The sequence below is a fragment of the Gopherus flavomarginatus genome, chromosome 11 (genome assembly GCF_025201925.1).
Source record: "Gopherus flavomarginatus isolate rGopFla2 chromosome 11, rGopFla2.mat.asm, whole genome shotgun sequence".
In the NCBI taxonomy this organism is placed as follows: domain Eukaryota; kingdom Metazoa; phylum Chordata; order Testudines; family Testudinidae; genus Gopherus; species Gopherus flavomarginatus.
In genome coordinates, this window is record NC_066627.1 from 32830542 (window position 1) to 32858134 (window position 27593).

Genomic DNA, 27593 nt, shown 5'->3' on the forward strand with positions numbered 1-27593 from the left:
TTCAGCAGAGGCAAACACCCAGCATGGGACATGCCAAACTATAGCTGTTTGGGCAAAGATACAAGCAACTGAAGGAATGTGTCAGGCAACCTTAATTATAGGCAGCACTACCTGCTGTGCCTAGAATAATGATATCCTAATATATTCTATATTATACATCCCATTCCTTGTGCATCCCACCATGTCTGCTTTTTTTGACCACATCTGTACATGGAACAGAGGTCTTCACAGAGCAGTACACAGTGACAAGCAGGTCCCTTTCCTGACTGCATGCAGCTAAGTTAGAACCAAGCAAGACAGTGATTTATTTTTTTCCTCTCACTTTGCATTTATCAACACCAAGCTTCATTTGCCCATTCACCTAGCTTGGTTACATCTCTTTGAAGTTCCTCACGGTCCTCCCTGGTCTTGACTAACAGACAACTGTGTCATCTACAAATTTTGCTGCTTCATGTCTCCCCCCACTTTCCAAATCATTAAGAAGATGCATTAAAACACTGGACCTAAGACAGAGTCTTGGGGCAGCCTACTGTTAGCCTTTTGCCAGGATGAAAATTGACCATTCAGTCCTGCTCTTTTGTCTCCTAGTCAGTTTTCAGGAACATTATAGGCCTCTGACCCATCCATCCCTCCCTTATTGCTGAAGATCAGCCTTAGGTCTAATCACTTTTACCGCCATTTGTAAAGAAGAAACCATTTCTTCTTGAAAGAAAGACAGTGACGAGCACATAGTGAGGGTGGATGTATCAGCTGTTTATGGTGTCAACCACAGGAACAAATATAACATTACAGAACCCAAAAGAATTTACTAAAAATGACAAGCTCTGATGATTTGTCATCTCATGGAACACTACAACTGAACCAATCGTGTCTCCCTCCTCGCCACTCACAAGGAGAGGTGGTCATTCTACCACATGCCTCCTTGTTAACATTTTCACTACCTGCACTCAGCAGTGAGGATTGTCAGAAGAGAGCTCACAGGGACAGTGTTACATACAGTTCATTTATGGAGAAAAATCATTTTGCAAAGTTTTAGATGCACAAAGAAAAAGTAACGCTGGGCTTTGAATGCAAGTCAGTGTCACTGTCTATACACAGAAAAAATAAATAAATGCTTCCAATATATGTGGTGATGCATGTCAGGGTTGTAGTTGCTTTATCTTCTGAGCCAAGCGTTCTTCACAGTCCCTCCTCTACAACAAATACACACTTTAGACATGTCAGACACAGAAGCTCAGTTTAAGTTAGCCTAGAGTTCACATACCAGTACTGAACTTGAATTAAGTGACCAGTGAGAGCAAGGAAACTGCATGACCAAACTTTATCTTACAAAGGGGTGCCTAGAAGTTCTGCACACTTGTTTTCTGTTACCAAACAGGAAGGCTGGAAGCTTCTGCTGGAGTTGTACTAGGGTAGGCCATGATCACTGCTAATGGATCCAGATTAGAGGATCTAAGATTCTTAGAGGATAATAGGTTAAGCCAGTGGTTCTCAAACTGTGGGCCAGGACCCCTAAGTGGGCCAAGACCCCATTTTAATGGGGTCACTGGGGTGGCATTCAACTGAGGGCTTCAAGTTATGGCCTCTGGGGCTGAAGCTCTTGAGCGTTGGCTTTGTCCCTCCACCTGAGGTGCTGGGGCTCGGGCGGGGCTCAGGCAGTCTCTGGCTTCAGTCCCCCCTCCTGGGGTCATGTAGTAATTTTTGCTGTCAGAAGGGGGTCACGGAGCAATGAAGTTTGAGAACCACTGGGTTAAGCTATTCTGCAATCCCATGTAAAGGCATCAGGAATGATTGTATCCGATTCCATGAGGGCTACAAGAAAAGCCAGATTGGGGAGGCAACTTGGAGATGAAAAATAAACCAGATTTACATTGAAATTAACCACTTAGCATTAATTTTTCTCTGGTACAATCATCAAGTTTTGGAAAATAGCAGGAGGCATTGGTTCATATAAAGGAATTAAGCTTGAAGTAAGGGTCCAACACACACACACCCATTGCTTTCCCAAGTCCAGCTTCACTGATCTTGACAAGACTTCTCTGGTGCTCACATTCCAGGCAGAAAGGGACCCTTCTCCACATTATACCCTGCCTTGAGACCAGCTTCCGCACAGCCTTCCACACCTACCTGGGTCTCATAGGAGAAATGTTGCAGCACTGCTGTTAAGCGATGATTCGGTAGCCTGGTGTGCTTGGAGCACTGCAACCGCTTCCTCGATCTCACAAAGCAAAGCACAAGGTGGAGAGAAGTTTAGTTGCTCTGACACCTCGAAGCTTCCTACACAGGTAACAGTCAGGATACTCAAGGCTCCCAACTTGATCTTAGTATAGCTGTCCCTTCCAAGAGGCAAATTAGTTACCACGGCTGCTATGTTTCATCAACATTGCATTTACGTTAGATTATTTTTATTTTGAAGTCTGATTCCTCACTGCTTCAAAACCCAGAAGTCACACTCAGACACCAGATGAGTCCTACTGTAGCCAATTCTTAGATCTATGTGGAGTTCTGCCTTCTGTAATAACTTCAGGGGAGTCCCCCAACTATCTCGAGCATGACATGGACAGTCAATGGCAGTAGCTATCAGGATGTGTGTCCCACATGCTCCTGCTGATCTATTCAGCAGACAACAACCCACTTCCCTTTTCATACAGCTCTGCGCCGTTGGGTCACTGGTGTCTTCTGAAGTGCCTGGTATTGGCCACTGAGAGACACTCTAAGTAGATGAACCAGCAGTCTGATCCTACCTGATAAAGCTCATATTCCTTCTAAAAAGGGGAGATACAGGTGAACAATATTAATCCTGCCTCCAGCAACAGAATACAGCCAATCTGTTCAGGACAGAGGGTTTTGATGGGACTCAGTGGCCAAACATACACCAGATATGCAAGAAAAATATGAAAAATTTCACACAGGGACAGTATTTTACCAGCTCAAAATTCAGAATAAAGAGGTTACTGCTCAGATGGAACGTGTCAGGATTGGAGATTGCAGCAGCCTCAGATTTAGCAGATTCATTTTCATGCTATCCAGCCTCCTTTATGGGCTCTCTCTTATGGGAGTGATATTACAGGACTGGAGAAAGCAAAAACGTAGACCTGATGACCTACAGCTTCTAAAAAGTGTAAAAGGAAATAGCTTACAGCAGAATTTGCCTTCTGAGGGCATGTTGCCCAATGACTACAAGCAAAGTCGCCAGGATCTTGTATTATTACAGACTGACTGAATGGCTTGTGGCACTTCTTAGCACAATATATAATTCATAGGATCTCTGGGGACTCAGCTCTGTGTGAACAAAATCCTATAAACCTGCTCTTGTGTCACCTTCATACGATCATGGACCTTGGAATCCAAGATTTAAGCCAGCAAGAATGGTGTCATTTTCAGAAGAGAAGGCCTGGAGTTACTTCACTTGTTCAGGCAATATGCAAGCCCATAGTGTACCCGTCTCTATCTGATTTGTTCTATCCCTTTGCTTTCTGTGCTTTGCCAAGTAGCTGGCAGCCAACCGTCCACAAACAGGTTCCAGACACCCTCCAAATAACTGGGAACCACATGGTTCCTGCAAGGTTTTACATGTGAACAAAACAGTTGTACTTAGACTATCAGACTAAAATGAATATAATGGAAGCTCCTTCCATCCTGTGTGCTGGGAGACTGAGGGTTTCAGGTGGACGCATGTCCACATCACACAGCCAAAGCACAGTTTGGAATGGACACACTCACATCGGAGAGATTCCAAACTGGAATAGCAGGGGATGTTTGCAGGACTGAGATGCCATGGCCAAGCTGTGCGGGGGCGGGACCTAGTACAGCACCAATACATACTCTATCTGGCTGTAGCCAGTGCTGATATTTCCATAAAGCACTGGATTAACTCAAAATGCCCCAAACATTTAAAGGACTGTGTATACTATACAGAGCCTGACCCTCAAACCCAGGATGAATTTGACATGGGTTTAGTGAAGGATTACAACATAAAAAATATGTTGAATAAGACCACCAAACATTCAGACAGAACAAGTCTCTGTCTTTGACTTCTGGATATCCCTGTGCTAGCTTCACTGTGGGACATCTCTTCAAAGCAAATTGCATACTGCTCCAAGTCCCTTAATTCTCTCCAATCCCTCTGGTATCTTCTGGTCTCAACCCTCCTAGCTTCTGGTTACACCCAGCCAGTGTCCCAATCTGACTTTCTCTCCCTACATGCACATTGACTGTTCTCAAGGCGGTCTAAGAATCCTGGACTTTCCTTATGGGAAAGAATCAGCCAAGCTATCATCCATTCTTGATCACTGAGTATTCTGTCTCTAACGAGGGATTTTTTAAAAAAGCCCTTCAGTTAATTGATTGCCAAACTTCACAGCTTTGTAAAGGCCAGCGTGGCCATTACTCAGAGGGTTCCAAACATTTGTAGCCAGGAACAAACATGGAGTGTGTCCAGGCTACCCTTGATGTGCTAAGTTCCTAGAGCTAATTGGCAATCAGTTAATGAGAGGTACAAAATGCTCCTGTAGAGAGAGACTGAAAGAACAAATCCGTGATTCTGCTTCTGCTGAAATCCTTATTTCTGCCTCTACTTCTGCAATATCTTCCCAATGTTTCTAGGACTCTGTTCTCTAAACTTCCAGGGAATTCAGAATGCTCACATCTTTACTGTCTTGATCCAGAAAACTAGGACATTCCCTGCCTCAAACTCCCACACCCACTGACTTCCTATCCATCTCCAAATAGATTTCAAAATTGGTCTCCTAGCTTCCGGAAAGCTGCTGCACTCGAGCCTGGCCTCTTCTCCCCCCACAGTTCTGGGGAGTGAGGGGAAGGGGTGGCACTGGCACTTGAGCTGCTTATTTTATCTGGAGCTGTATCTGCTTTTCATCTCTCCCCCTAAAACACTGCTGACCCATACCTCCCTGCCCCCATCTTCCCATCCCTGCAGCCCCTCTGCGCACACACATTCGTTAGCAGCTTTACTATTTGCAGCACCAGATTCTTTCCCTTTGTGACGTGCATTGCATTGGAAACATTCATTCTTTAGAGCGTTGGCTACTTCCTACCTTGGAGTGGAGGGATTCTGGTGATTCCAGCATAAGCAGCAGCTCCGAGTTATCAATCTCTAGCAGCATTCCTGTGATCTTCCCAGCCAAGGAGGCATGCATGGCATGGATTAGGGGGTAAAGGCGTTCACCTGGTCACAACATCAAGGATAGCCTTACACATTATGGTAAAATCCAAGGCGACTTCAAACCATTTCGATTCAATATCCTCTCTCCAGTCCCCACACAGAATGAGTCCCAGCTCTGATCTTCTCTCATCAGGATAGGAGGGGTACAGATCAAGATCACTGTTCACACCAATGCTCTGCTGCAGAGATGTTCGCAGACACCCAGATACCATGTTCCAAGAAAGCTTCCAAGTCCCGCTAGGGGTGCAAATGCACAGTCAGGGACATTACCACTAGTTACATCTTTCTTGACATTGAACCATGGTGAGAGAATCTGGTGCTAAGATGAGGGGCCAGGAACAAAGACTTACACCAGGCAGGTGTTGCACAAGCTTCCCCCACACAGCTTTGCCAATACCCCTCAGTGCTGGGCACCACACACAGCTTTGCCAATGCACCTCAGTCCTGAGCACAGCCATATGCCTCCCTGCAGCTGTTCCATGAGCAGAGAGAGAATATGCACAGATTTGGACCTGGACGATTTCAAGACTGACAGTGCGCCCAGTGGGTTTAAGAGAAAGCTGAACTTAAAGCCTGCTGAAGTTAAAGGGCTGATGCCCTGACTCACTGTGCCATTCGGCTTCCCAAGAAAAGAGTCAGACATGGCTGCCAGCCAGTCACATTGTGCAAAATGGAGATGGTGGCAACACACAGCTGCTGAGACCTGTTCTACTTGTATGCTGAATGGGGCTGATTCTGGTTCCCAGCCTCTTGCTGCTTAAACAGGAGAAAACTGAGTGTAGCAGCATCTCCAGCTCTTCAATCCTGCTGTTTTGCACTAGCCCCCATAAATCTGAAAGCCTTGGATTAAAATGTTTCTAGCTCTGACAACAGGGTGATGCTTAGGAGACCGCACATGGAAAAAAAGTTTGGAGGACTCTGGATATTAACAAGAGGCATAGTTGCTGCTTCCTTTACAGTCTGTCATTGGGACACACAGGCCAGAGCCAGACTGCTAGAAAGGAACTATGTCAGCTTCTCTATCCTGCAAGAGCTGTGGTCACATCTGCAAATGGAAGTGGGTTTGGAACAAAGTTACTCAGGTGTCATAGTCACTAACAACTGTGAAGTGCCATCCAGGGCTAGGTAATGTGTGAACAGCAACCAGTTTCACTGGCTCAAGAAAGGGAGAAAGGCAGCTTTACCTAGGTGCAGAGATACTAACCAATTACTAAAGGGAGGAGCCCTATGGAGCTCCTCCCCCCAGACTGCATGGAGCACTTGCACTGACTTTATTGGTAGTGTTTCTGGTTAGCATCCTTTTGTCTGTGAGCGACAGTGGGAATTGGTAATATTTCTAATGCACTGAAAACAGGCCAAAAAAAGGTTGCAAAGGTCACATTTTGGTAGGGCCACAAAAAGAACTTGAGTCACTAACATTTCTCTGATGGAACTAGAATTTAGTAATCAAGAAACACAGCATCGCAGCAGGGAGAGCTTCCTGGGCTCAGGCCAGCAGGCTTTCAACATGCTGTAAAGAGAACACATGTCAGGGAGCAAGGCTGCTGGCTGAAACTGGATAGCAGCAGCCACCAGTTGCAGCTGGGCTGTATTGAAAGTGCAGCAAGCATGGAGGAAGGGAGAACAGCACATTTCTGACCCACTGTGAAGGGTACTGGGAGAAGGGCAGTATGGAGCGTATTAAGAGTGTCTATTTCTAAGGGAGCTTGCTTGGAGTACCAGTCTAGTGATGGAGAAATGGGCTCGGCTCAATTCTATATCTGGATGGCCCAAGTACCTACCCATGGAATCGACAGCCAGGCAAGTCTCTCTGTAGCTAAGCTCTTTATAGACTAACAAAGATCCGGATGCAACATCTTTGCACAGCTTATGCTCATGCACCCGCACCAGCTGCTCAGTCAGCGGGAAGTGCCAGATTCCATGTGAAATTGAACACTTTGGCAGAGCCCGATCGCCTACTAGAGACAGCCCCTATGAGGTAAACAGCTGATTGACAGCAGCAGTGAAGTGTCTCTTTGAAATTCAGGGGAGCCTGAAACATTGTCACTTGGCAGAGCGGAGCTCTCCTTAGTGTTCAGAGCTCACAGGCTTTCCCTTAGCCTGGCCCATCGCACCACTCCCACAGGTTACGGAACAAAGAACTACAAGCAAGAGCATCCCACAACATAGCCCAGATTTAAAAAGAGTTTGTCTCCAAGGCAACAGAAAATCACGCAGGCTGTCGAAAACCCACAAGTGCCACATACGGGGCTCGGATGAAACCTTGGGCTTGACGACATGCAATGCACACACAATGCAGCAACAGAGCCAGCAACAGCTCCAGTAGGTTACTATCCTCCTTCTACCAGGGTGTAAAGGAGCAGCTTCACCGGCACCTACCTAGCATTTGCTTCTGCTCCTGAGGGGGAGCTGCAGCGAGCATGGATGCAGTCAGAGGCTCCTGCCCATGAATATGAACAGCAGGTTCTCCAGCCTGAACAAAGTACAAGGGATAGAATCACTCAGAACGGCAGGAAGCAGCATCTGGGTTAATCAAGGCACGCAAGTCATATTTTAGAAGCAAGGATTCAGGGAAGAAGGGCACAGTCTATTGGGAGGGCTTGGTAGTTACAGCCCCTTTTCATCTGGGGATCTCAATCATTAACCTTAACCCCTGTGAGGAAGGCAAGTCAGGGCTGGATTAAGGCAATCCATGGCCTAGGCACATCAGGTGGCCTGGTCTCCACCTAAAATGTAGGTTGACCTAACTGTGTCACTCAGGGCTGTGAAAAATTTCACAGCAATGGATACCCCCTTCCATGGATGCAGGAGGCTTTGTAGCTGTGCCGCTGTAGCATAGTCATGGTCCGTGTCCCTGCCCAGAGAGGCAGGGCAGCAGCATGGGGCCCACTTATCAGCCTCTTCACTAGGAGTGGCAACAGAGGCCTGTTCTCCCCACCAAAAGGCAGGAGTGGCAGTGGGGGGAGGTTGCTTACCCAGCAGCAGCCCGGATGTGTGTGTGTGTGTGTGGGTAGGGGGTTGTGCCTGCTGCCCTCTCCTGCCACACAGCTCTCAGCTGGAGTGGTGCTGGCAGTGCCCCTCAGAGCAGTGGAGTGTTCCACTGAAGTGCACTGGGGACTATTCACACCTCTGCAAGCTAGTGTGTAGGCAGCCTAAAGCAATGAGACTTCACTTGACTCAGGTTTTCAAGCTTTTATTAACAATCATGAGGCTAGAAAGTTAATTTCAGCTTAAATAAAAAAATAAAATGAAAAATAGTGGTATAATCACACAACTCCAGCAGCTGGGTCCCTAAGCAGGAACCTGTAGTGCCTAGGCCTTAATCCAGCCCCAAGGCAAGTTACCCCCATTTTGCACATGAGAAGCCCCAGCTGTGCTGATTGTGAGCTGCCCAGGATCACACACGAATCAATGGCAGAGCCAGAAGTGGCCCCCAAGAGCCAGGAATCCCAGTCCCTGCCCTCATCACTAGAGCACAGCTCCGTTCAATCGCTGGCTTCCTTCAGGGCCACCCGCACCCAGGGGCTTCCAGACAGCATCTCTCTAAAAGGCACAAGAGACTTGTTTTTAACAATGCTGAACGCCATTTGAGGAGTCCCATTTTCAGTACTAGAGGAAGAGCTTCCCCAGTCCCATAGGGCAGGAGATACTCAATTCCAGCTTTGCTACCAGCATTAACAACTCTTCTAAGTGGCAATGGCCAGGCAGATAAAAGAGAGCAGAGGCATAATACAAAGAGAATCTGTACGCTTCAGGAGGGAGACTAAACTCAGTCTCCTCTCACTGGGGACTCCTGGTATCTGGGCTGGCCAGATTTGGCCCAGCTGATGGTCTCCAGGAGGGTGAAGGCTGCATCAATGTATCAAATGGAGCAGACTACAGCACATAGATGAGGCATCCACACAAGGCACTAGACCCAACATGCAATGCTCTGCATTGATCTGAGTGGTCTGGCTGGTAAAGTCAAGATGCAGCTCTGTGTGACTGGGTGCTTGCCTTTCTCATCTACAGGCTGAACAGCCAGATAGCAGTGCTCAGCAGGCAATGCTTTAGCCACCCTGTCCTCTAACAGGACCACACAAAGTAAAGCAACTCCCTAAAGGTTAGGGTTGCCAGCTGTCTAATCACACAAACCCAAACACCCTGGCCTTGCCCCTTCCCCAGGGTCCTGCCCATGCCCCGCTCCTTCTCAGAGGCCCATCCCACTCACTCTATGCCCTCTCCTTCAGCTGCTTGCTCTCTCCCACCCTCGCTCACTTTCACCTGGCTGGGGCAGAGGGCTGGGGTGCGGGAGAAGGTGTGGGGTGCAAGCTTTGGCCGGGCAGCACTTCCCTTGGGCGGCTCCCAGTCGGAAGCACAGCAGGGCTAAGGCAGGCTCCCTGCCTGCCCTTGCCCCTCCCAGAAATGGCCCGGACATCCCTATGGCCCGTGGGGAGTGAAGGGGGGCAGGGGTTGCCGCATGCTTCCCCTGCTTGCAGGCACCACCCCTGCAGCTCCCATTGACCACAGTTCCTGGCCACTGGGAGCTGCAGAGGCGGCACTCAGGCAGCACATGGAGACCTCTGCCCACCCCCAGGGGCTGCAGGGATGTGCCAGCTGCTTCCGGGAGTGGTGCGGGGTCAGGGCAGGCAGGAAGCCTGCCTTTACCTGCTGTGTCTCTGGACTTTTAGTGGCCTAAAATCTTCTGATTTGGCTTCAGTATCCTCCAGGAGATAGAGCCTGATTCTGGGATACTCTCGGCAAAACCAGGAGAGTTGGCAGCCCTACTAGAGGTGTGAGTCCATCCTTCCTCCACCCCCACCAGAAACTCTAGCAGCAGCAGAGTTCTCATCAAATACAAATGGGAACACTAAAGGCCTTTCAGATATTGGCCACCATCTTTGCCCTGCAGGGGCTCAGGAAACACAGGCTATTTTTGGAATGGCCACAGTTCCGCATTCTATTCCGATTATCCCTCCCTGTGACTTTCTAGCAGATCGCTGGGCCCTGCCCCGGCCTCAGCACCTCTAGGACAAAATCCTGTGAACGTGTTACCTGCTGTACCAGCATAGGTGCCACGCTTCCCATCGGCTGGATGTTCCTCACTGCTGAGGAGTACTTATACTGTGGCACGCCCCGCAGCAGGGATGGTGAGGTGGGTGCACGGGCACCAAGCGTCTGGGTCCCTATGTTGGCTGGAAGAAATATAGGAACATTAGCAAGGAAGAGACGTGCCAATAAGCGTCTGCACATGCTTTAACTCTACACCTGCAAAGAACACGAAAGCAGCATGCCAAGCAGGGCAGGCAAAATACACCCCCTCACATCTTCAAAGCAACGTGCAGGTGCCATTCAAGTTAAAAAAGGCTACGTGTTCTCCTAGTGCAGGATAATCAATCAGGGGAGTGGCAGGATATCAATGAATGGACCTATCTTTTTCCATTCCCCACCCACAGATTGATGCCTCTCAGCATCAACAGCTGAAGGGCAGCACCAGGCCCTAGTACCAAGGAGCTTGCCCCAGGACTCCTGCTGCAAACACATCAGCGAGGATGGCACGGTGCTCACTCACAGCAGGAGCACAAGACAGCATGCTGCCATTCGGACAGGAGCAGGAGGCTGCCCTCCTCCTGCTGCCTGCCTGACTCCACAAAAGGAAAGTATGGAAAAAGGACAAAGAAAACTGAGGAGAAACAATGAATGGCCTCTCCAAACCCCCCCCCCCCCCCACACACACACACACGTGTGGGCTATATCCATTTCACATGGATTGTGGGGCCACCAGAACTCCCACTTCACCATTTGGGAGCAGCATTACAGCTTTCTAGTGCACCCTGCTCCAAAAACTCACTGGGGAACCACTTTCATTCCCCTCAGCGATCAGAAGCCCAGAACCCTGCCCCAGAGAATGGACTCAACAAATGTGTCTGACACCAACTGCTTCACGTCGCCTGCTCATGTAAAGAACAGAAAAGACCGAGTTCCAAATACAGGAGCAAGTCTAAGTGCCACAAGGACACGAGAGAATGAATTTAGGTCAGTGCAATTTATTCTCTTGCCTGGCACCTCCAGCCAGTAAAGTACATATCTTAAACAACCTCAGACTTGTACCTCTTACCAACATGCAGCTTCTGCCTCACCCCCTTTACACATCACCTAGAATTTGGCCAACTAAGTGTGAGTGTGAGACTGACCTGGTGTTACTTTCATACTAAGGAGCCAGAAATGCAGAGAGTAGCAAGGAAAGCAACTAAGTCCTACATACACATCACCTCCGAATCTGGCCCTCAGATTCTGCTGCTGAACCTGCTCAAACTCTCCACCACCACTTCACTTATGCTAGTGAAAAGTGCCTGACAAGCCACTGAGTCTCTCTTATAGGTATCCTTTGACTTGGATACCCAGTACAAGAGGCCAAGACAGTCAAATCTCATTCCCCAATCCTGCAGAAGCAAGAGCTGCATGTCAGTAGGTGAGCCCAGAGGGGATGAACTAGATGCAGTCATGGGCAGGCACTCATTGCTCAGAGGAAACCCTGAGAGCAACAGCCAAATCAAATCGAAAGGCACAAGATAAGCACGGAGCAGTTTCAGATCATTCATCCCTGTCAGCCTCTACTATAAGCACTGGTAATTTCTATTTTACTTGGACTCTCAAAACCTTTGTTGTCGTTTAACTGGAGCCATTAAAAACCACTTCCTTTGTCCAGGGAATCCCTTTAAATCTGTTTCTGCCTGGAGAACACACTGTGCCTGAATGTTAAATCTAGGACTGTGCTCATTACTACTGAACAGCACATGGTGGAACCAATCAGGATCAGGGTCCTTTTGTGCTAGGCACCGACCCGAAGACAACAACATTCCCTGAGAACTACAAACCCATGCACTCCTAGTGCTGTCTGCGGCCTTGTCTATACTACGCATGAAAGTCTTTCTAAGCTACGCAATTTGAGTTGTGAATAGCGTAACTCAAGTCAACATAGCTTAGATCTACTTACTGCGGGGTCCACACTACTACTCCCCTGACACTTCTCGATCCGGTGGAGTACAGGAGTCAATAGAGCCATAAGTGGTCGATTTAGCGGGTCTTCACTAGACCTCTAAAATCAACTGTTGATCCTCCGGTAAGTGTAAACAAGCCCTAAGTCCCATGAGTCCATTGGGGACATGGCACACTACACCATTTTACTGCAAGCTTTTGGGGTGAGCTTTACCTACACTCCAACTTTGAAGGGAGAGAAGGCAAGATTTTCAAAATCTTCCTTCCCGCCACCATTAATAGGCTCAGTAGAATCCAATTTCTATTTCTTTATTTTTATAATGTTGACAGGTAATATCAGTGTTTACTGGGAAAGATTTACATTTCCACAGGTACAGGAAATTATTTAATGACAGTAGATGCTGAGATTCAAAAAGTTAAGTTTGTCACATTGTCAACATCACGTCAAACTAGACAAAGTCATTAGCTGGAAAGCAAATTCTAGTAAGTTCTCAAGCAGCATTTTTCTAATTTTGCCTATCTGCCAATTTTGATCATCAGTAGTGGAAATATTTCTGTCAGTTTGTGCGAGTACTTGAAATTGACATTTATCGACAAAAATCAAATCCTCCCAAGCCTACCCATGAACAACTGCACAAGCCAACCCTTCCTCCAAAAGGCACAGAGAGAGAGAGACACACACAGAAACAAGATTGTGACCAATGCCCTCCTGGACACATGTTCACTAGATACTTCTAACCTACTGCCTCCTTGACTTACCCACTCTCTGGGCATGCGGTGGCACTCGGGGCACCTGGGTAGATGCCTGTCGCATGGTGCTGATGTTGGATAGCAGGCGCCTGGGTGGAGCTGCAGCCCTCAGGATTGGAGTAGCCGTGTGGTAGGCTGCTGTAACGATTGAACACGTTGTAAATTTCCCGATGGTGAAGGTGCAGAAGGAAATGTCTGTGCTGGGACGTGAGCCCGAACAGGCAGTGTTTACCGGTAGGGTGAGAGAATGAAAGGTTTGATACGCAGACAAGAAGGGAGGCCTTTTCTCTTACTCAGTGCAATGCAGGCAGCTTTGCCTTCCAAAACTTACTGCCTGCAGGTGACCCACTAGCCAACCGCTTCCCCCTAGCTGCATGGTTTGTGCTGCTTTTAGAGAGCATTCAGTCCTTAACTAACCCAGCACCAGAAGGAAAAAACCAAAACCACATACCAAGCTGCGCAGAGCAGACACAAAAACACATTGTCGCTCCCCTCCACCACACACAGACTGCCTGTCACAGGGGGTCAGAGGAGGCACAGCAGATTTAGACTCACTCACAGGGAGGCCTGGAGGGCTGTGTGCTCCACCGAGGGGCAGGACGGACTGGGGCAACTGGGCTAGGACTGTAGAAAGTAGCTCTGGTTTGTGGCTATGAAAGGAGCAGAATACAGAGTGTCTCACTCACCAGTGTGAGTCAGTTAGCACAACCCTGCAGCAGCAGCGACAGAAACCATAACTCGGGAACCACAGACGTGGCTGGATGAATGGATTGAAGCAGAGCTCAACAGATCCCTTCATGAAATTGGCAGCAGCATGAGTCAAACACTTCCGTGAGTGACTGACATGCCTACAGACCCAGGACCCATTAATGCCCAGTCTGGAGGCTAGAGAAATGTTAGTAGTCAGGGCTAGGATTCTGAGGGACTGGAGTCATTAGTAACTTCTGGCACAATGATAAAGGGGAAAAGCCCCAGATGGCAAGTCTAGTAAAATCTCTAGAGTGAATCATAGCTCTGGGGTTAAAAGCAGAGCATAGGCCTGTGATAATTCAGATATTTAAATACCGAGCGTCTCAGTAATCTCTCTATAATGCCAATCACACCAATGCATTCTAGGCATTTATATCACATGCACTGCCATGTCCTGAAGTGTTTTACAGGCCCATTTCCTGCTGCTTCCCTTCCTGTTGCCTGTACACCTTCCAAGTGTCCCATTCCTCTGCTCCTCCCACTCACCTCTGCACCTTCTATGCCACCCCAACACATCAGCTTGCATCCTCTCATCTAAACACACAAGCCCCTTCTCCATGTGCCTATGCCTGCATCACACTTCTTCTGTGAGGCCTTTCAACCATAATCCACTCGGATGCCACTCGCAGGAAGCTCACTTGAATCTCACTGTCTGTACAAAGTGGCCAAGATTTTTTAAAAACAGGTGCCCAACATTATGGATCCGGGTTCCTCTTTAGGTACCCAGCTACGTGGCCTGATTTTCAGAAGTGTTGAGAAGGCAGCACAGTGCGTTCCACCACTTCTGGGGAACACAAATAAACAAACAGTCCATTCATTTAAGGGTCTACACATGGACTTAGGAGCCAGCTTTAGGCACCTCGTTTTGAAAATTTTGCCTATGGTGTTTACACACTGTATTATGTACACCAGTTAGACTGTAAGCTCTTGGGGGGCAGAGACTCTTCGATGTTGGCAGTGCTGGGCATGCTGACAGTGGTCAACCAACACCACAAGCATGCAGGGCAGACTGGAGTCAGGTGAAGTGTGGCACATTAGCCCATCTGTCCATCAGGTAAGCAGACAGATGATCAGGACAGATTCTAACGGTAACCAATTCTGCATCAGCTTAGTGTGTCGTGGGGTGGAAGGATGGAGGGGCTGAGTGGGATTTGATAGCTTTCAACTACCTGAAAGGGGGTTCCAAGGAGGACGGATCTAGACTGTTCTCAGTGGTAGCAGATCACAGAACAAGGAGCAATGGTCTCAAGTTGCAGTGGGGGAGGTTTAGGTTGGATATTAGGAAAAACTTTTTCACTAGGAGGGTGGTGATGCACTGGAATGGGTTACCCAGGGAGGTGGTGGAATCTCCTTCCTTAGAGGTTTTTAAAGTGAGGCTTGACAAAGCCCTGGCTGGCAGGATTTAGTTGGGGATTAGTCCTGCTTTGAGGAGGGGACCTCCTGAGGTCCCTTCAAACCCCAATATTCTATGAGTGCTTGGAACAGAGCAGCACTCAGAATGACACCTGCAGCTCTGACATCCTTAGACTCAATCTTTGCTTTGTCATCTTTAGGGTCCCAAAACAAGCTATTTGGTTCAATTATTCTCAGTGCTGGAGGTGCTGAGGTGCCAAAGAATCAAATACCATCGGGAGGGGGTGCAGTGTGAGTCTGGCCCCAGGCAGGCTTCTCAGACTCCATATTGGTCTGCTGACAAGCCCCTCCCAGAGGAGTGGACGGGGCCTCACCTGTGGGATGGCAGGCAAGAAGTACCCTGTGGGTGCCTGGAAGGAGCCAAGGAGAGGGCCAGGCAGGGCCCTCATGGTGGCCAGTCTCTGCATATACTGGTTGGTGAGAATCGCTTTTCTTTCCTCCTTTCTTTGAGCAAGGGCAACATACAAAGGCTTGGTGCTGACGATCCGTCCATTCATTTCCGTCACGGCCTTGGTAGCCTCTTCTGGGGAGGAAAAACATACAAACCCAAACCCTTTGCTGTGTCCACCCTCTGTCATCACCTAAAATTAGATTAGAACACAACAAAGTCCACTGAATGCCAGGCACTCCATCCGCGTATCACACAGAGCTGTCATCACAGGTGGGGAACATGAGCAAGGAGGGAAACAGTGGACAGCAGCCAGCCTCCGGACTCAGAGGTAACCAGCGCTGTGGCCTGAGGCTCTAGGGGCTGCATGGGACTGATTTATTTCAAGCAAGATTGGAGGCAGGAGCCCTGGGTGCAGCCATCATACAGTGCAAGTCACATGTATGAATCAAGGGTGATTTTTTCTAAGTGTCTATTTCTAGGCACCTATTCCCAGCTGACTTCAAAACACAACAGCTCTAGCAGCAGCCCAGCATGCTGTCACGTGTGGGTGAGGCAGGGGACATATCAGCTGGATTCCTGACCCGAGTTCTCCAGGCTAGCAGGGGCTGTGAGCACTGCAGAGCCAGCAGATAGTCTCCACAGCAGCAGGGATATTAGTGATTTATTTGCATAATCTGAAAAGCTATAGGCCAAAATGCAAGCCAGTCACAACTCAAGTGCCAAGGATTGAGGCTTACGCAGGTCCAAAATCTAGGACTTGCTATGTTCAGTACCAGTGCCCCATAAAGCACCGCCACACCGAAATCAGTGACTGTTTAGGATTTAATGCCTTGTGAATTAGACTCCCCATGGTAGCCCAGTTCTCTTACCTTTGCACTAGTAATGGTACCATATGGAGAGAACTCCTTTCTCAGCCGCTCATCATCAATACCATCATCCAGGTTCTTCACATATAAATTCACCCCCTAAGAACAGATAGGGCTATAACTAGATTTCCTCCAAAGAGGACAGCAAGCCTCGCACAATTCAGGATGGCTACAGAAGGCCCACAATAAACGTTCCATTAGGAACTTGTTCTGCTGTGTCTTACTGACACCTTCCCAGAAGACCGTATTTCCAACCTACTCTATTAATATAAATCCTCCATTTTTTTCTGGGAATGAAAGAATGTGGCAGATACAGTGAAGTCACTTACTTGCTGTGGGGGTTTCAGACTACACTAGTTTTACACACTCCTCACTTGTAGGTATTGCCTATAAGAACACACCCCGGAGGACTGTGTAACACAGGGAACTGGGCTGGCTCCTTTAAGAATCCAGTGCCACAAATGCAGACATATGAAATCCCAGCATGCCAGGCAACCAAGGAGGCTCATTTCTCTGATGAAAATCTCAATGGCAGCTAGCATCTCTAACAGGCCTCGCTCAACAATGGCCATGCCTTTGTATCTGGAATGCCTGAAAGCTTCCCTTTGAGATTAGGAGGCTCAGCAGAGACATGCCACGCTGTTACTCCATCTGGTGACCATTCCAGAGAGCAAACAGGTACGTGGCATAAGGCACCTCCTCTTCTCTCCCATTACCTGGTATCTGCTCACTCTTTCCTGTTTGATCTGTTCAAATTTACGCTTCAGTTCACTCTGACGCTCCATCCTCTTCTGAGCTCGGCCAACGAACACCATCCGGCCATTGATCTGCTTCCCATTCATGTCTGCCACAGCCTGCCAGGAGATGATCCCAAGTCTAAGCACAAAGAGAAACCACAGCCCCAGCACCATCCCAGTCCCCCTTTGTGTAGGCTTTATTTCTCCCCATTACTATTAGAGATTTTTCAAAATAAAAAAGGTATAAAAGCAGCTTTGCTTCCAAGTTTGGATTACAGGGCTTCCCTTTGCATAGGATGACTGCCCAGACAGACTCACTAGCCACGCAAACACACGTCGTTAACAAGAAGCTACAGGAATTGGAAGTTATGGAATCTTTCACACTAACAGATCGGTTAGTTGCATTTCAACAGCTGGCACCAGTCTGCCCCTGCTCATGAGAATAAAGGCCCAGCCAGGCTTCTAAATGTCACAGACTCAATTAAATATAATAAAGCAAAGACCCTCTTGCCTTCTGGGCTTCTTCGTGCTTCTCAAAGTTGACAAACCCAAACCCTTTCGAGCGACCAGTGTCGTCCATCATAACTCTGACACTCAGTGTCTTCCCTGCAAACAAAAGAGTGCAGTGCCTGAGAACAACCTGGAGTGGAAAGATATTGTCCACCAAGGTCTCTGCTCAGAGCTTGAGGAAATCACCCCTGCCCCTCCCCCCATCTCCTGCTTTGGTTAATGATGACAAAGACTTTGTTAGAGGTCAGGCCAGTGCTGTGTGATGTGGGGGCAGTGGCAGCAGTACAAGGAGCTCCACCTGTTGGGGTGACTCCAAAAATACACTGGTGCTGAATGGGGGCAATGACAAGTGTCTATTGCAGTGTGGACAGTCCCCTGTCCGCTAAGGCATCCCGGCTAACACAAGTGACACAATGCTGGTAGCAGGTAAATAAATACAGGCACCCCAACTCACTAGCTTGGTCTCTCTAAGCCCTCCCCACTAGCAAGGTTTCCTACAGGAGCTATACAGCCAGATGAGTCATGACCCACGTATAGACTGGTTGGCACAGCAGACCTGGGCTCTGTTCCTGATGCCCAGGGTTACACAGCAAGTCACAAGGTCTGGTGCCTCAGTTTCCTCATCTACAAAACTGAGATAAACGTCCCCATCTACCTTACTGTGAGGAATCTAGTCACAGAAACGCAGCCTTTGAGAAGCACAGATGAAAGGCACTACAGCAATGTTAGATTATTTAGTATTTCTCAAGCACCAACAGTGTGCTCAGGGCTTAACAACAAACAGACCTTGTTCCAAGAACTTAGGAGACAGTCGCAACCCACTAGGAGACCCAGATGAAAAAAGCAAAAAGGTTATTCTAAATTCAGACTAGTAATTTAAAGGACATTTACCTTTCTGTAACTGGCTTCCACGCTCAGGCACAGCTTTGAGAAGTTCTACTCACTCACTTGCCTGGGAAGGGCAATTGTTTGTGGTTTGTTTTGAAAAGCAAGTAAGCCATCAGTCATCCTCCATCATCACGATCAAGAGTAGATAAGTGATTAAATTAATGACAGTTCTGCAAAGCTGCACTAGATGACTGCAGTCATTTGGGATGACTGGCGAGGTCCTCAGCTGGGTTTGTTCTTGGAAAAGTGTTACCACTAACCTATTACACCTCTACCCCGATATAATGCGACCCGATATAACATGAATTCGGATATAACATGGTAAAGCAGTGCTCTGGGGGGTGGGGCTGCGCACTCCGGAGGATCAAAGCACGTTCGATATAATGCGGTTTCACCTATAATGCAGTAAGATTTTTTGGCTCCTGAGGACAGCGTTATATCGGGGTAGAAGTGTATATAAATGAGAGGAGGTATAACTCACTCAGGCTCTTTCCCTTGTACATACTCCTTGGTCCCACAGCCTCCAATTCACCATTCACCGTGCAGATTTTGCTATAGAAACGCTACTCACCAAACTTGGAGAATATTTCCCGCAGTCTGTCATCATCCATATCATCCCCAAAGTTCTTGATATAGACATTGGTGAATTCCATCGCCCGGGCCCCAAATTCTGCCTCCCGCTCTCTACGGGATTTAAAATGGCCGACAAAGCTGCAGAAAGTAAACGGAGGAAAATGAACCCTCACCATACATCCATTGGCCAGGGGAAAAAAAAAACATGGAAGTCTACTGGTCAGCAGAGTCACTTCTAACAGTGACTGTCGCTTTATCACTAGTAACTGCGTATTTTTGCATCTCAGCAACCTGAGCAGGTCTTACTTGCACACTCCCCCTATCCCCACAAACGCCGGCTACTGTTACATAACATTAATGCTGCAGTAGTACCCAGAGGCCCTAGCCAGTCCAGGGCCTCCCTTTGCTGGGGTCTGTACAGACACAGAACAGATTGTCTCTGCTCCACGGAGTGCACTAAGAGCCATCCCATATCAGACATTCCTGAGGGATCTCACCAGATCAAGCAGATCCTAAAGGAATTCAATTATTTGCCCTCTCTCCCTCCTAGATGGTGTACGGTCTGCCCCTCCTCCCTGCAGTGCCAGCTCCACCCTCATCCCAGCTCCCTGCCCTTGCATCCCAGCTAGGAAGCAGTGGCAATACACAGGCAGCGATCTAGAGCTCACTAGATCCAAGAGTGCTGAGGTCTTTCACAGGAGGGGAGGGGAAGGGAGGACTGGAGAAGGCTAAAGCCTCTTTCTTCCACGTTATCAAACTGAATTCTTAGGGAGTCAGGGACCTGTACAGAGCTATGGACATCTGCAGTGCTGCATCATCAACATGATGTACACTTGCTTGTGCCTGGACTAGGGATTTGTTCCCTCTGTGCCAACAGTTCTCAGCCTCCATACTGCAACCCTACCAGGATCAACAGCATCACTCCAAAGCCCAGTGAAAAAAGGGCAGAAACAGTATAGGCCCTAACAGGGAGCATGTTTGCCCAGTGAGCAATGCTGATTATGCACCACACTGAGCAAATACCGATAACCAAGAGTTTAGTTACTATACAAAGGCCACATTCAGAGAGGGCTATTGAAGGGACAAGCAGCACAAAATGAGGATCCCTCCATCCCACTTACACCTTGCGGTCATTGAGCAGCATCCCGTTCATGGTGTCAATGGCCCGATTTGCTGCCTCATGAGTCTCAAAGTGAACGAAGCCATAGCCACGGGATCCGTTCTCATCACAAACCACCTGCCAAGAGAGAGGCAGAGTCAGACGCTGAAGAGCGCTGAAAAACCAAAGGCAGACCTCCCCAAGCCCCACCCAGGCAGACCTCCATAGCAGCCACCCGGCCAAACCCAAGTCCCATCGCCAAGGAACATTCAGCGTCATTGGCATCTGCTTTTCACCACGCTACAATACCTAGAATCCCATGCTCATGACACACTGGGGGGGTGGGGAAGGGTAAGAGTACAGGTCACAAGCTCAGCTCCCAGGGTTGACAGAAGCTGGAAACACCATTGAGGAAACGTGCTGAGCCCCTGAGATAGGAAGTGGTCTGCACTGCTCTAGGAGATCCCTTCTAGCTGAGTCAGAGTGCATCAGCTCTGAAGCGAGTTGCATCCAGCCTCCTTTGCCAGCGGAAATAAGATAGCAGTGCTCCTCCCCAAAACCCCTTTAAGTCTCCTATTCACTTAATGGATGAAAATTTAAAGAAAACCACACAACGCGATGCAAAGAGTATTCAGATCTCAACCGGTTTGATAATCCTGGTAACAAAGTGCAGGCAAGTCCCAGGATAAATCTTGTTCTTGCAGCGAAAACATACGTACCTTGCAAGAAAGGATATTCCCAAAGGCTGAGAACGTATCATACAAGGCTTTGTTGTCAATGGAGTCGTCCAGATTCTTGATGAAGACATTCCCAACCCCTGATTTCCTGAGGCCAGGGTCTCGCTGGGACCACATGATTCGAATGGGCCGACCTTTGATCACTTCAAAATTCATGGTGTCCAAGGCCCTCTCAGCTGGCAGGAAACACGCACATTTGTTATGAACAAGTGAAGACAATTACAAGGAGAGAAGAATTGTGACACGGCCTGATATTCCACCTACTGTAACACTGGGTGTCTGCACAAACAGATTGTTACAAGGAGCAGGGAAGTGTTATTTTCTAGCCTCATTGCTGAAAAAAAGACTCCATTAAATCACAACCAGAGAGGCAGCCTAGGAGCTATCTTGCAAGCCACGTTCCACGCCACAGTAGACACACCAGATAGTCCTCTAGTAACATGTACAACGGAGGAGTCAGGCGATGAGCTTTGGGTGGCTACATGAACAGAGCCTATCTACAAGAATCTGAGAATCCTTTTGCCTATTAGCACTGAAGAAAACTCCCCATTTGTCATGCACAGTAAAATGGAATAACCTTAAACCTGGCTGCCCATGTTGTTTCAGCTTTGAGCAATAGATGATTTCAGTCCCCAGTGCTACTGACCTGGCACCCTTCACCCCCTGTAACCTCATTCCAAAAATCAAAGGTGTCTTAGAAGTTCTGCCATTTGATTCAGAATAATCTTAGTTAAAATGAGAACAAATCCCCACCTAGCAGTTCTGATGCTAGAAAATGAGAATCCCATACAGTTTGTCACTGTCATCTTGAACACATACATGGCAATACTGCTTTCCCCTGCTCTGCTCTCAGAGGAGGACAATCAAGTCAAATGTACCTTTGAGCATTTGGAGGAAGGGTATTTACACATGTTGACTTTTTCATCTGGGAGAAAACTCAACTTTAGGGCCCCTGGTGTCTCCCCTCCCACCCTCTATCTAGGCGCACACATGTGATTAGACACTCAGATACCACGCTGACTGGCACCACATAAGAACCCAGCACAGATTTAGACTAGAACCAAGTGAAAACAAAGCATTAGGTCAGTATTTATTTTGAACCTGGCAGCCTTAACATGACCCCTGTAATCAACCCTCACACCCCATCCCAAACCACAGATTTAAACTTTCCAGAGGTAAAGTTTTTATCAGGCTTACCATCAGCGGGCTGCTGAAAATTTATGTAGGCATAACCGAGCGATCGACGTGTGGCAACATCCCGACAAACTCTGATGGACATGATTGGTCCAGCAGGTGAGAACTTCTCATACAGCATGGCTTCGGTCACATCTGGGTGAAGATCTCCCACATACAAAGAAGCTAATGGATATCCAGGGCCACTAGCGTTCATGGTCACCCACAAAGCTTAACTTTAAAGTGAAGCAAGACCTAGTTACTTACTGTGGCACAGAGAATATTTTTGTGCCCATATAAGAGAATAGGGACTTTGGTCACATGCAGCAACCACCAATTAAAGTCTCAGCCCAAATCCCCAGTTGCCTAGAAAGAAGTTGGCTGCAGTGCAGAGAATAGAATCCAGAATCCTTAAGTTCCCCCTAGTAACACATCAGGACTGAACTACCCTCCAGGTATACTACAGACCCAGTATTTTCAATAATGCTGTGCTCTCACTTATATTGATAATGTAAAGCTTGAATGGTTTATGTATATTACCAGAACTCTGTTCCCCAGCTCAAGCAAGCTATACAGACAATAGGATACTCAGCTGGGGTGTTTGTTATTTTAAGAGATGCCAAATGGAATTTCATTCCACAGTAAGCAAAACAACCCAATAGATTTGTATTCTAATCCCTTATACTGTGTTAGTTTTCTTCCCCTGTTCTTCAGGCAGAAAAGAAAATCCAAGGACCATGGAGGGCATTTGCTGTAATAGAGGTTTCCTATGAAGGTGTTACCGTTCATTGTATGACATCATAGCTTTCAGCATCACTGTATATTGTACTGTTCCAGGATGACAACACACTGCAAGATTCAATGTTGCTGAAGCAGTGCATTGGGAGCCACTGTGTATGTTTTGTCATAGATCTAGAAGGATATAGGACAGACATACACGCTGTAGAAGTTGGAGACTGGCAATTGGCCTCTTAAGGAAAGGCTAAATAGTTGGGGGGAGGGGAATTTGGGGGAGTAGGGCAAAGTGGCAGAGCCTGTACTACCCAGCCCCTCACTTCAGAGGACTGAGGCCCACACAAAACTATTCCATGTACTACTCAAACACTAGCAAAAATGAAACAAAGGCTTTCAGGCAGAATATCAAAAAAAAATAACGGACTGAAATAAAAGGCTGATGATGAGGCACCAAGCAGTGTAACCAATGTTTCTAGGCATGGTACAACCACCATTTGTTCTGGTATCATGGACCAATGAAGTGAGAACAAGGTAGGAGAGGTTATCAGTTCTAAGAATCACTGCCCCTCTAACCTACCACATGACCTACTCTTATCAAGAATCCTGGAATCAGATATCAGGGGGGGCATGTCTTCAATTGCATGGTTAACCTGGGCTCTTATGCAGGTTTTAACCTTCACCCCAACCAGACATACAGAAAAAACTTCTGACGTGGGTTTTCAATGTCTTAAGCCCAGGCTGGCTCTGCTTTAACTCTGGATGGAACATATCTACTTTGCAGTGAGAATGCAGAAATTCCGCCCTCCCCCGCCACACACAAACCACTGGAATGCTGATAATCCTCCAAACTCCTTCCAACAATTCTCCCGCAATTGGCAACTGACTGGGAAAGAATCATAGAGCATCTCAGCACAAAGAACCACTGGATATATCCCCAGACACACACAGACAAGTGCAGAAATGGTGAGGATGCAGTAATGCAGCTAGGGCTTTGCAGTGAGAGTGCTCATTCCTGGGTTAGGCTAACCCAGGCACTGCTCACCCGAGTTGAACTGTGCAGTGAAGTCAGACCTCGAGAGCAGGGGTAGTCAGTAGGTGGACTGCGGGCCAAATCCAGACCATCAGACGCTTTTGAACAGACTGTGAAATCTTTTTATTTACTTATTGTTTTGGGGTTTTTTTTTGTATTTTCTCTGAAGTCTGGATCTTGACTATACCTTGATCAGTTATTTTTTTAAATCAAGGTCCAAATTTCTTGATTACCCCTGCTCTAGAGGTAAACCATGTGCTAGTGGCAGACTTTTCTTGGTAGCACTTCCAGGCCCCTAGGATTCACTCTCTGCGGAAGTACTAACCTAGCAACTTCCAGAGTTGCAAGATATAGGCCTTTGCCCAAGTTTTCCCAACCGATTAAATCCTGACTGGCTGGTAAAGATGCAAGCAGCAGGGAAGAGTCCTGTTGGTTTTTGGGTGATCAGACAGCTAATGTGAAAAATCAGGATGGGGGTGGAGAGTGATAGGAGCCTGTATAAGAAAAAGACCCCAAAGTCGGGACATCTCATCACCCTAGTTGGTTTCTCTCACTGGAGATTTTTAAGGTCTCAGCTTAAATGTTTCAAGACTCCTTAGATAACACAGTGATGGGTGCCAAATCAATGTTTGAAATATACATATAAATATAAATATTTTTAATATTAGTACAGCACGTGATTATTGTATGTTAAATATTTTAAAAATCATCTACCAGCTTTGAGTCACAGCCAAATGCTGATCTCTGGAGAAGTTTGCATCAGCTCCCAAACTCAGTGCCCCAGTGTGACATACCAAGAGATTCTAACTTCTGAAGTAACTGAAAAGCACCTCCTCATGCAAATATGTTCACCCCCATAAGCACAGGCTCAGGAAAGAGGTGTTAACAACCCTCTACAGCTAGTGAGAAGGCTGCTGTTTTGTAAGGCCTTTAGTCACCACACTTGGGCCAATGGCAGGAGCTTCTTTGTCTGTGTGGACAAATCTGGATAAAGCTGGAAATGTGGCATAAGTAAGACTACTAAAACAAATAAATCAAAATACTGGGAAGGGCGAGGGGGGGGAAAGAGAGAAAAACTAGGCAATGAGAGAGCAAGTTGCCTTTTCAAATCCATCCCATTTTGCCCAAGGATGCTATGAATAAATTGACCAACAGTTCTGAGCCATGAAAAGTCACAGAGTCAAATGTCATCTTACCATACGTGTGCAGCCAGCAGTAAAAGTGCAGCCCATAAACAACTAAGCTAAAGATGGTGGAGATGGGGTTCCCACTCCAGCAAATAACAGAGCCCACATCAAGACCACCCTGAAAGCTCAGGCAATCAAGAAAGAAACTTCACCGGGGAATAGACTAAAACTCAGCCCATGATATCAGTCAGGTCACAGCAGAAAGAAACCTGGTCCCCATGTGTTCAGAAGTGGTCTTTAGTCCATAGTACAAGAGAGTAGACTGAGACTAGAACATGTAAGAATTCTGGAATCCTAGTCTCCAGAAATGGTCCCAGCCCTCACTGCCCCAGAAAGTTGAAGTTCACTCTGGCCTTGCCTATCCACTGACCAGTGTAAGTCCCTGGTTGTCCTCTTCCCTCAACACCCAGTAAGAGAAATCTTGGAAATATGGTTCTGTCTCCTTTAGCAGGGAGGTAAAATAAATTTTCCCAGCACTTCTGTGGTTCTTTTGGTCTGTGAATCTCAAAGCACTTTATAAACATTAGTTAAGTCTCATAACACCCTTCTGTGGTAGGAAAGTATTATCACTTGAGGAAAACCTCAGGGAAATTACATGCCCATGACCACAGAGCAAGTCAGTGGCATAACTGGGAATAGGACCCTTAAGTGCTGATTTCTAGTGCTAATGTTCCAACCACTGAACACTTCCTCTCCGGTGGAGAAACGCCTAACATAAATTGCACTCTCCCTGAACAGTGAAACAAAAAGAGTGTGTCACCAAGGGAAGAGTTCAAAGCCACATTAGCAACTCTGGGCCCAGCCAAGGAGCAGTGTGTGGAGGGAAGAATCTAACCCCGAGTGTTCTGCAAAACTAGGATTTACTTCTTGAACATGGTCTGCATTGCACTCTCATTCCATGTCTGCGTGACAAAGGAGATTCGTAGGACTGGGCTCCCAAAGCCAGTTTGCATAAGTTCTCAACATCAAGGGCCCATCCGAGCCATTTGTGTTCTCTCCCCCTCAAATCATTCTTGCAGGAGACTGGTCACTAGCTTTGTGGTTTCATAGCTTAGATACCTATGTTCACATGCACCTAGACAACCTCCATTTTGGAGAGAGGGATATCTACCATCTCTGTCTACACTCGAGTCTTCATTTACTTCAATGTTTGTACCATTTTCTTTAGCATGGCGTCTTTCCAAGGGATTTTCTCCTTTGTGAAGGATCTGCACGCAAACAGAGCTAAATGGAAACTTTATCACATTTGATTGTTGATGTGTTGGAGAACATGAGATTTTGGGTTTTCAGTATTATAAAGTGAGTTTAAATGTCACAGCTCAAGGGAAGTCCAAGGAGTTAGAAAATTCGGTTGATCCTGGTGTTCTATGATACTACAACCTTGCAAAGCCCCTTTCCTCAATACACCAACCCACCACAGGACCCATAAGCATCGCAGGATCTGCATGCTTTCAAGTTCAAATTTTACACCATGTGCCTTCAGTGGAATCGCATGAGGTAGGAATCATCACAGTATGTGCCCCACAGTACTTAAAAGGGGAGACTGTCCAGTCACAAAGGGCAGTTAGATATACAACTTCCCCTAAAATCCTGTGTTAATTTCAAGGTTTTATTATTTAATATTTGTGACCCAACAGAATTGTCAAGGTGTGTTCCTGATTGCTCAGTAGAGTCAAAAGCCATCAGCTTGTCAGAGAAAAATCTCAGATCCCAGGGACACAGCAGGGGCTTTTAATAACTTGGTTCCCCACCTGCAGAATTTGCTTTCCATTTCTGTGCTGCTCATTCCATTAGTCTATCTCAGCATTTACACCAATTAAATCTCCATTTGCTGTTGCTCTCAAAAGCAGGTGAGATTCTGATGCATTTAAATGAGTTTTTCTGCCAAGTGACTTTTCTGGGTAAAGCACAGCAGTAAAATATTTCGGTGTTTGGTAAAAGCCTTTTAGGGAGGGAGGAATATACCCCACCTCACCCCACCGCTTCTGCCGAAAATGCGCCACCCACTGCATCAGGTTGGCTGGTTTCAGCATCCAAGATCCCACTAGAAACATGCCTAAAATCAGTTCCTCCACTTGTCCACAAAGCCCCCACCCTTCATAGCGCGACAGCCCTGGTAGCCAGCATTTAAGAACTCCCCCCAGCCCTAGGGAGTGTGCGGGGGGGAGGGGAGGCAGAGCATTGTGTAGCTTTGTAACAACGGAATCAAGGGGAGGCAGGAAGCTCTCATTAGACCCCCCGCTCGCTGAGCCGCATGAGTCCCCTGGGGCAGCGCAGCGGGCTGACCCCCGACCAGCCAGGAGCCCTGGCACACCCCAGAACCGCAGCCCCACCCCCTCGCTGCCTGCTTCGCCCACGCACCCAGCCCGCGGCACAGCCCCGTGCAGCTCCACGCGGCCCGCAGGGCTGGGCGGACGCTGCGCGGAGATAGGAGCCAGAGCAGTGGGGCTCACTCCCCCCCCGGGCTATGGGGCATCCTCCTCCCGCCGGGCGCCCACACTCACACGTGGTCGTCACGCTCTCACACCCAGCCGCTCCGCTGCAGGAGGCGGCTGCCAGAGGCGAGCGAGGCTCTCAGGGCTCCCCGGGCCGGG

At 47.7% G+C, this 27593-nt stretch overlaps 1 protein-coding gene across 6 annotated transcripts; it reads right to left on the reverse strand.

Moving 5' to 3' along the window:
* Positions 1-732: 732 nt before the first annotated feature.
* Positions 733-27593, reverse strand: PABPC1L (poly(A) binding protein cytoplasmic 1 like). Of its 6 annotated transcripts, XM_050917333.1 has the most exons (16): positions 27504-27593; positions 22072-22283; positions 20857-21050; positions 20160-20275; positions 19037-19176; positions 17579-17673; positions 17047-17184; positions 16334-16429; positions 15388-15654; positions 13470-13560; positions 12920-13048; positions 10217-10356; positions 7562-7655; positions 5055-5185; positions 2128-2218; positions 733-1193 (listed from the first exon to the last, which is right to left on the reverse strand). In XM_050917333.1, the coding sequence occupies exons 2-15, from the start codon at positions 22262-22264 to the stop codon at positions 2135-2137; spliced, it is 1908 nt and encodes a 635-aa protein (XP_050773290.1). In that variant the 5' UTR covers positions 22265-22283; positions 27504-27593; the 3' UTR covers positions 733-1193; positions 2128-2134. The 6 variants fall into 6 exon arrangements, with proteins under 6 accessions (XP_050773290.1, XP_050773289.1, XP_050773292.1 ...); XM_050917332.1 differs by lacking the exon at positions 27504-27593 and having other exon boundaries at positions 22072-23588; XM_050917335.1 differs by lacking the exons at positions 733-1193; positions 2128-2218; positions 5055-5185; positions 7562-7655; positions 27504-27593 and adding an exon at positions 8360-8725 and having other exon boundaries at positions 22072-23588.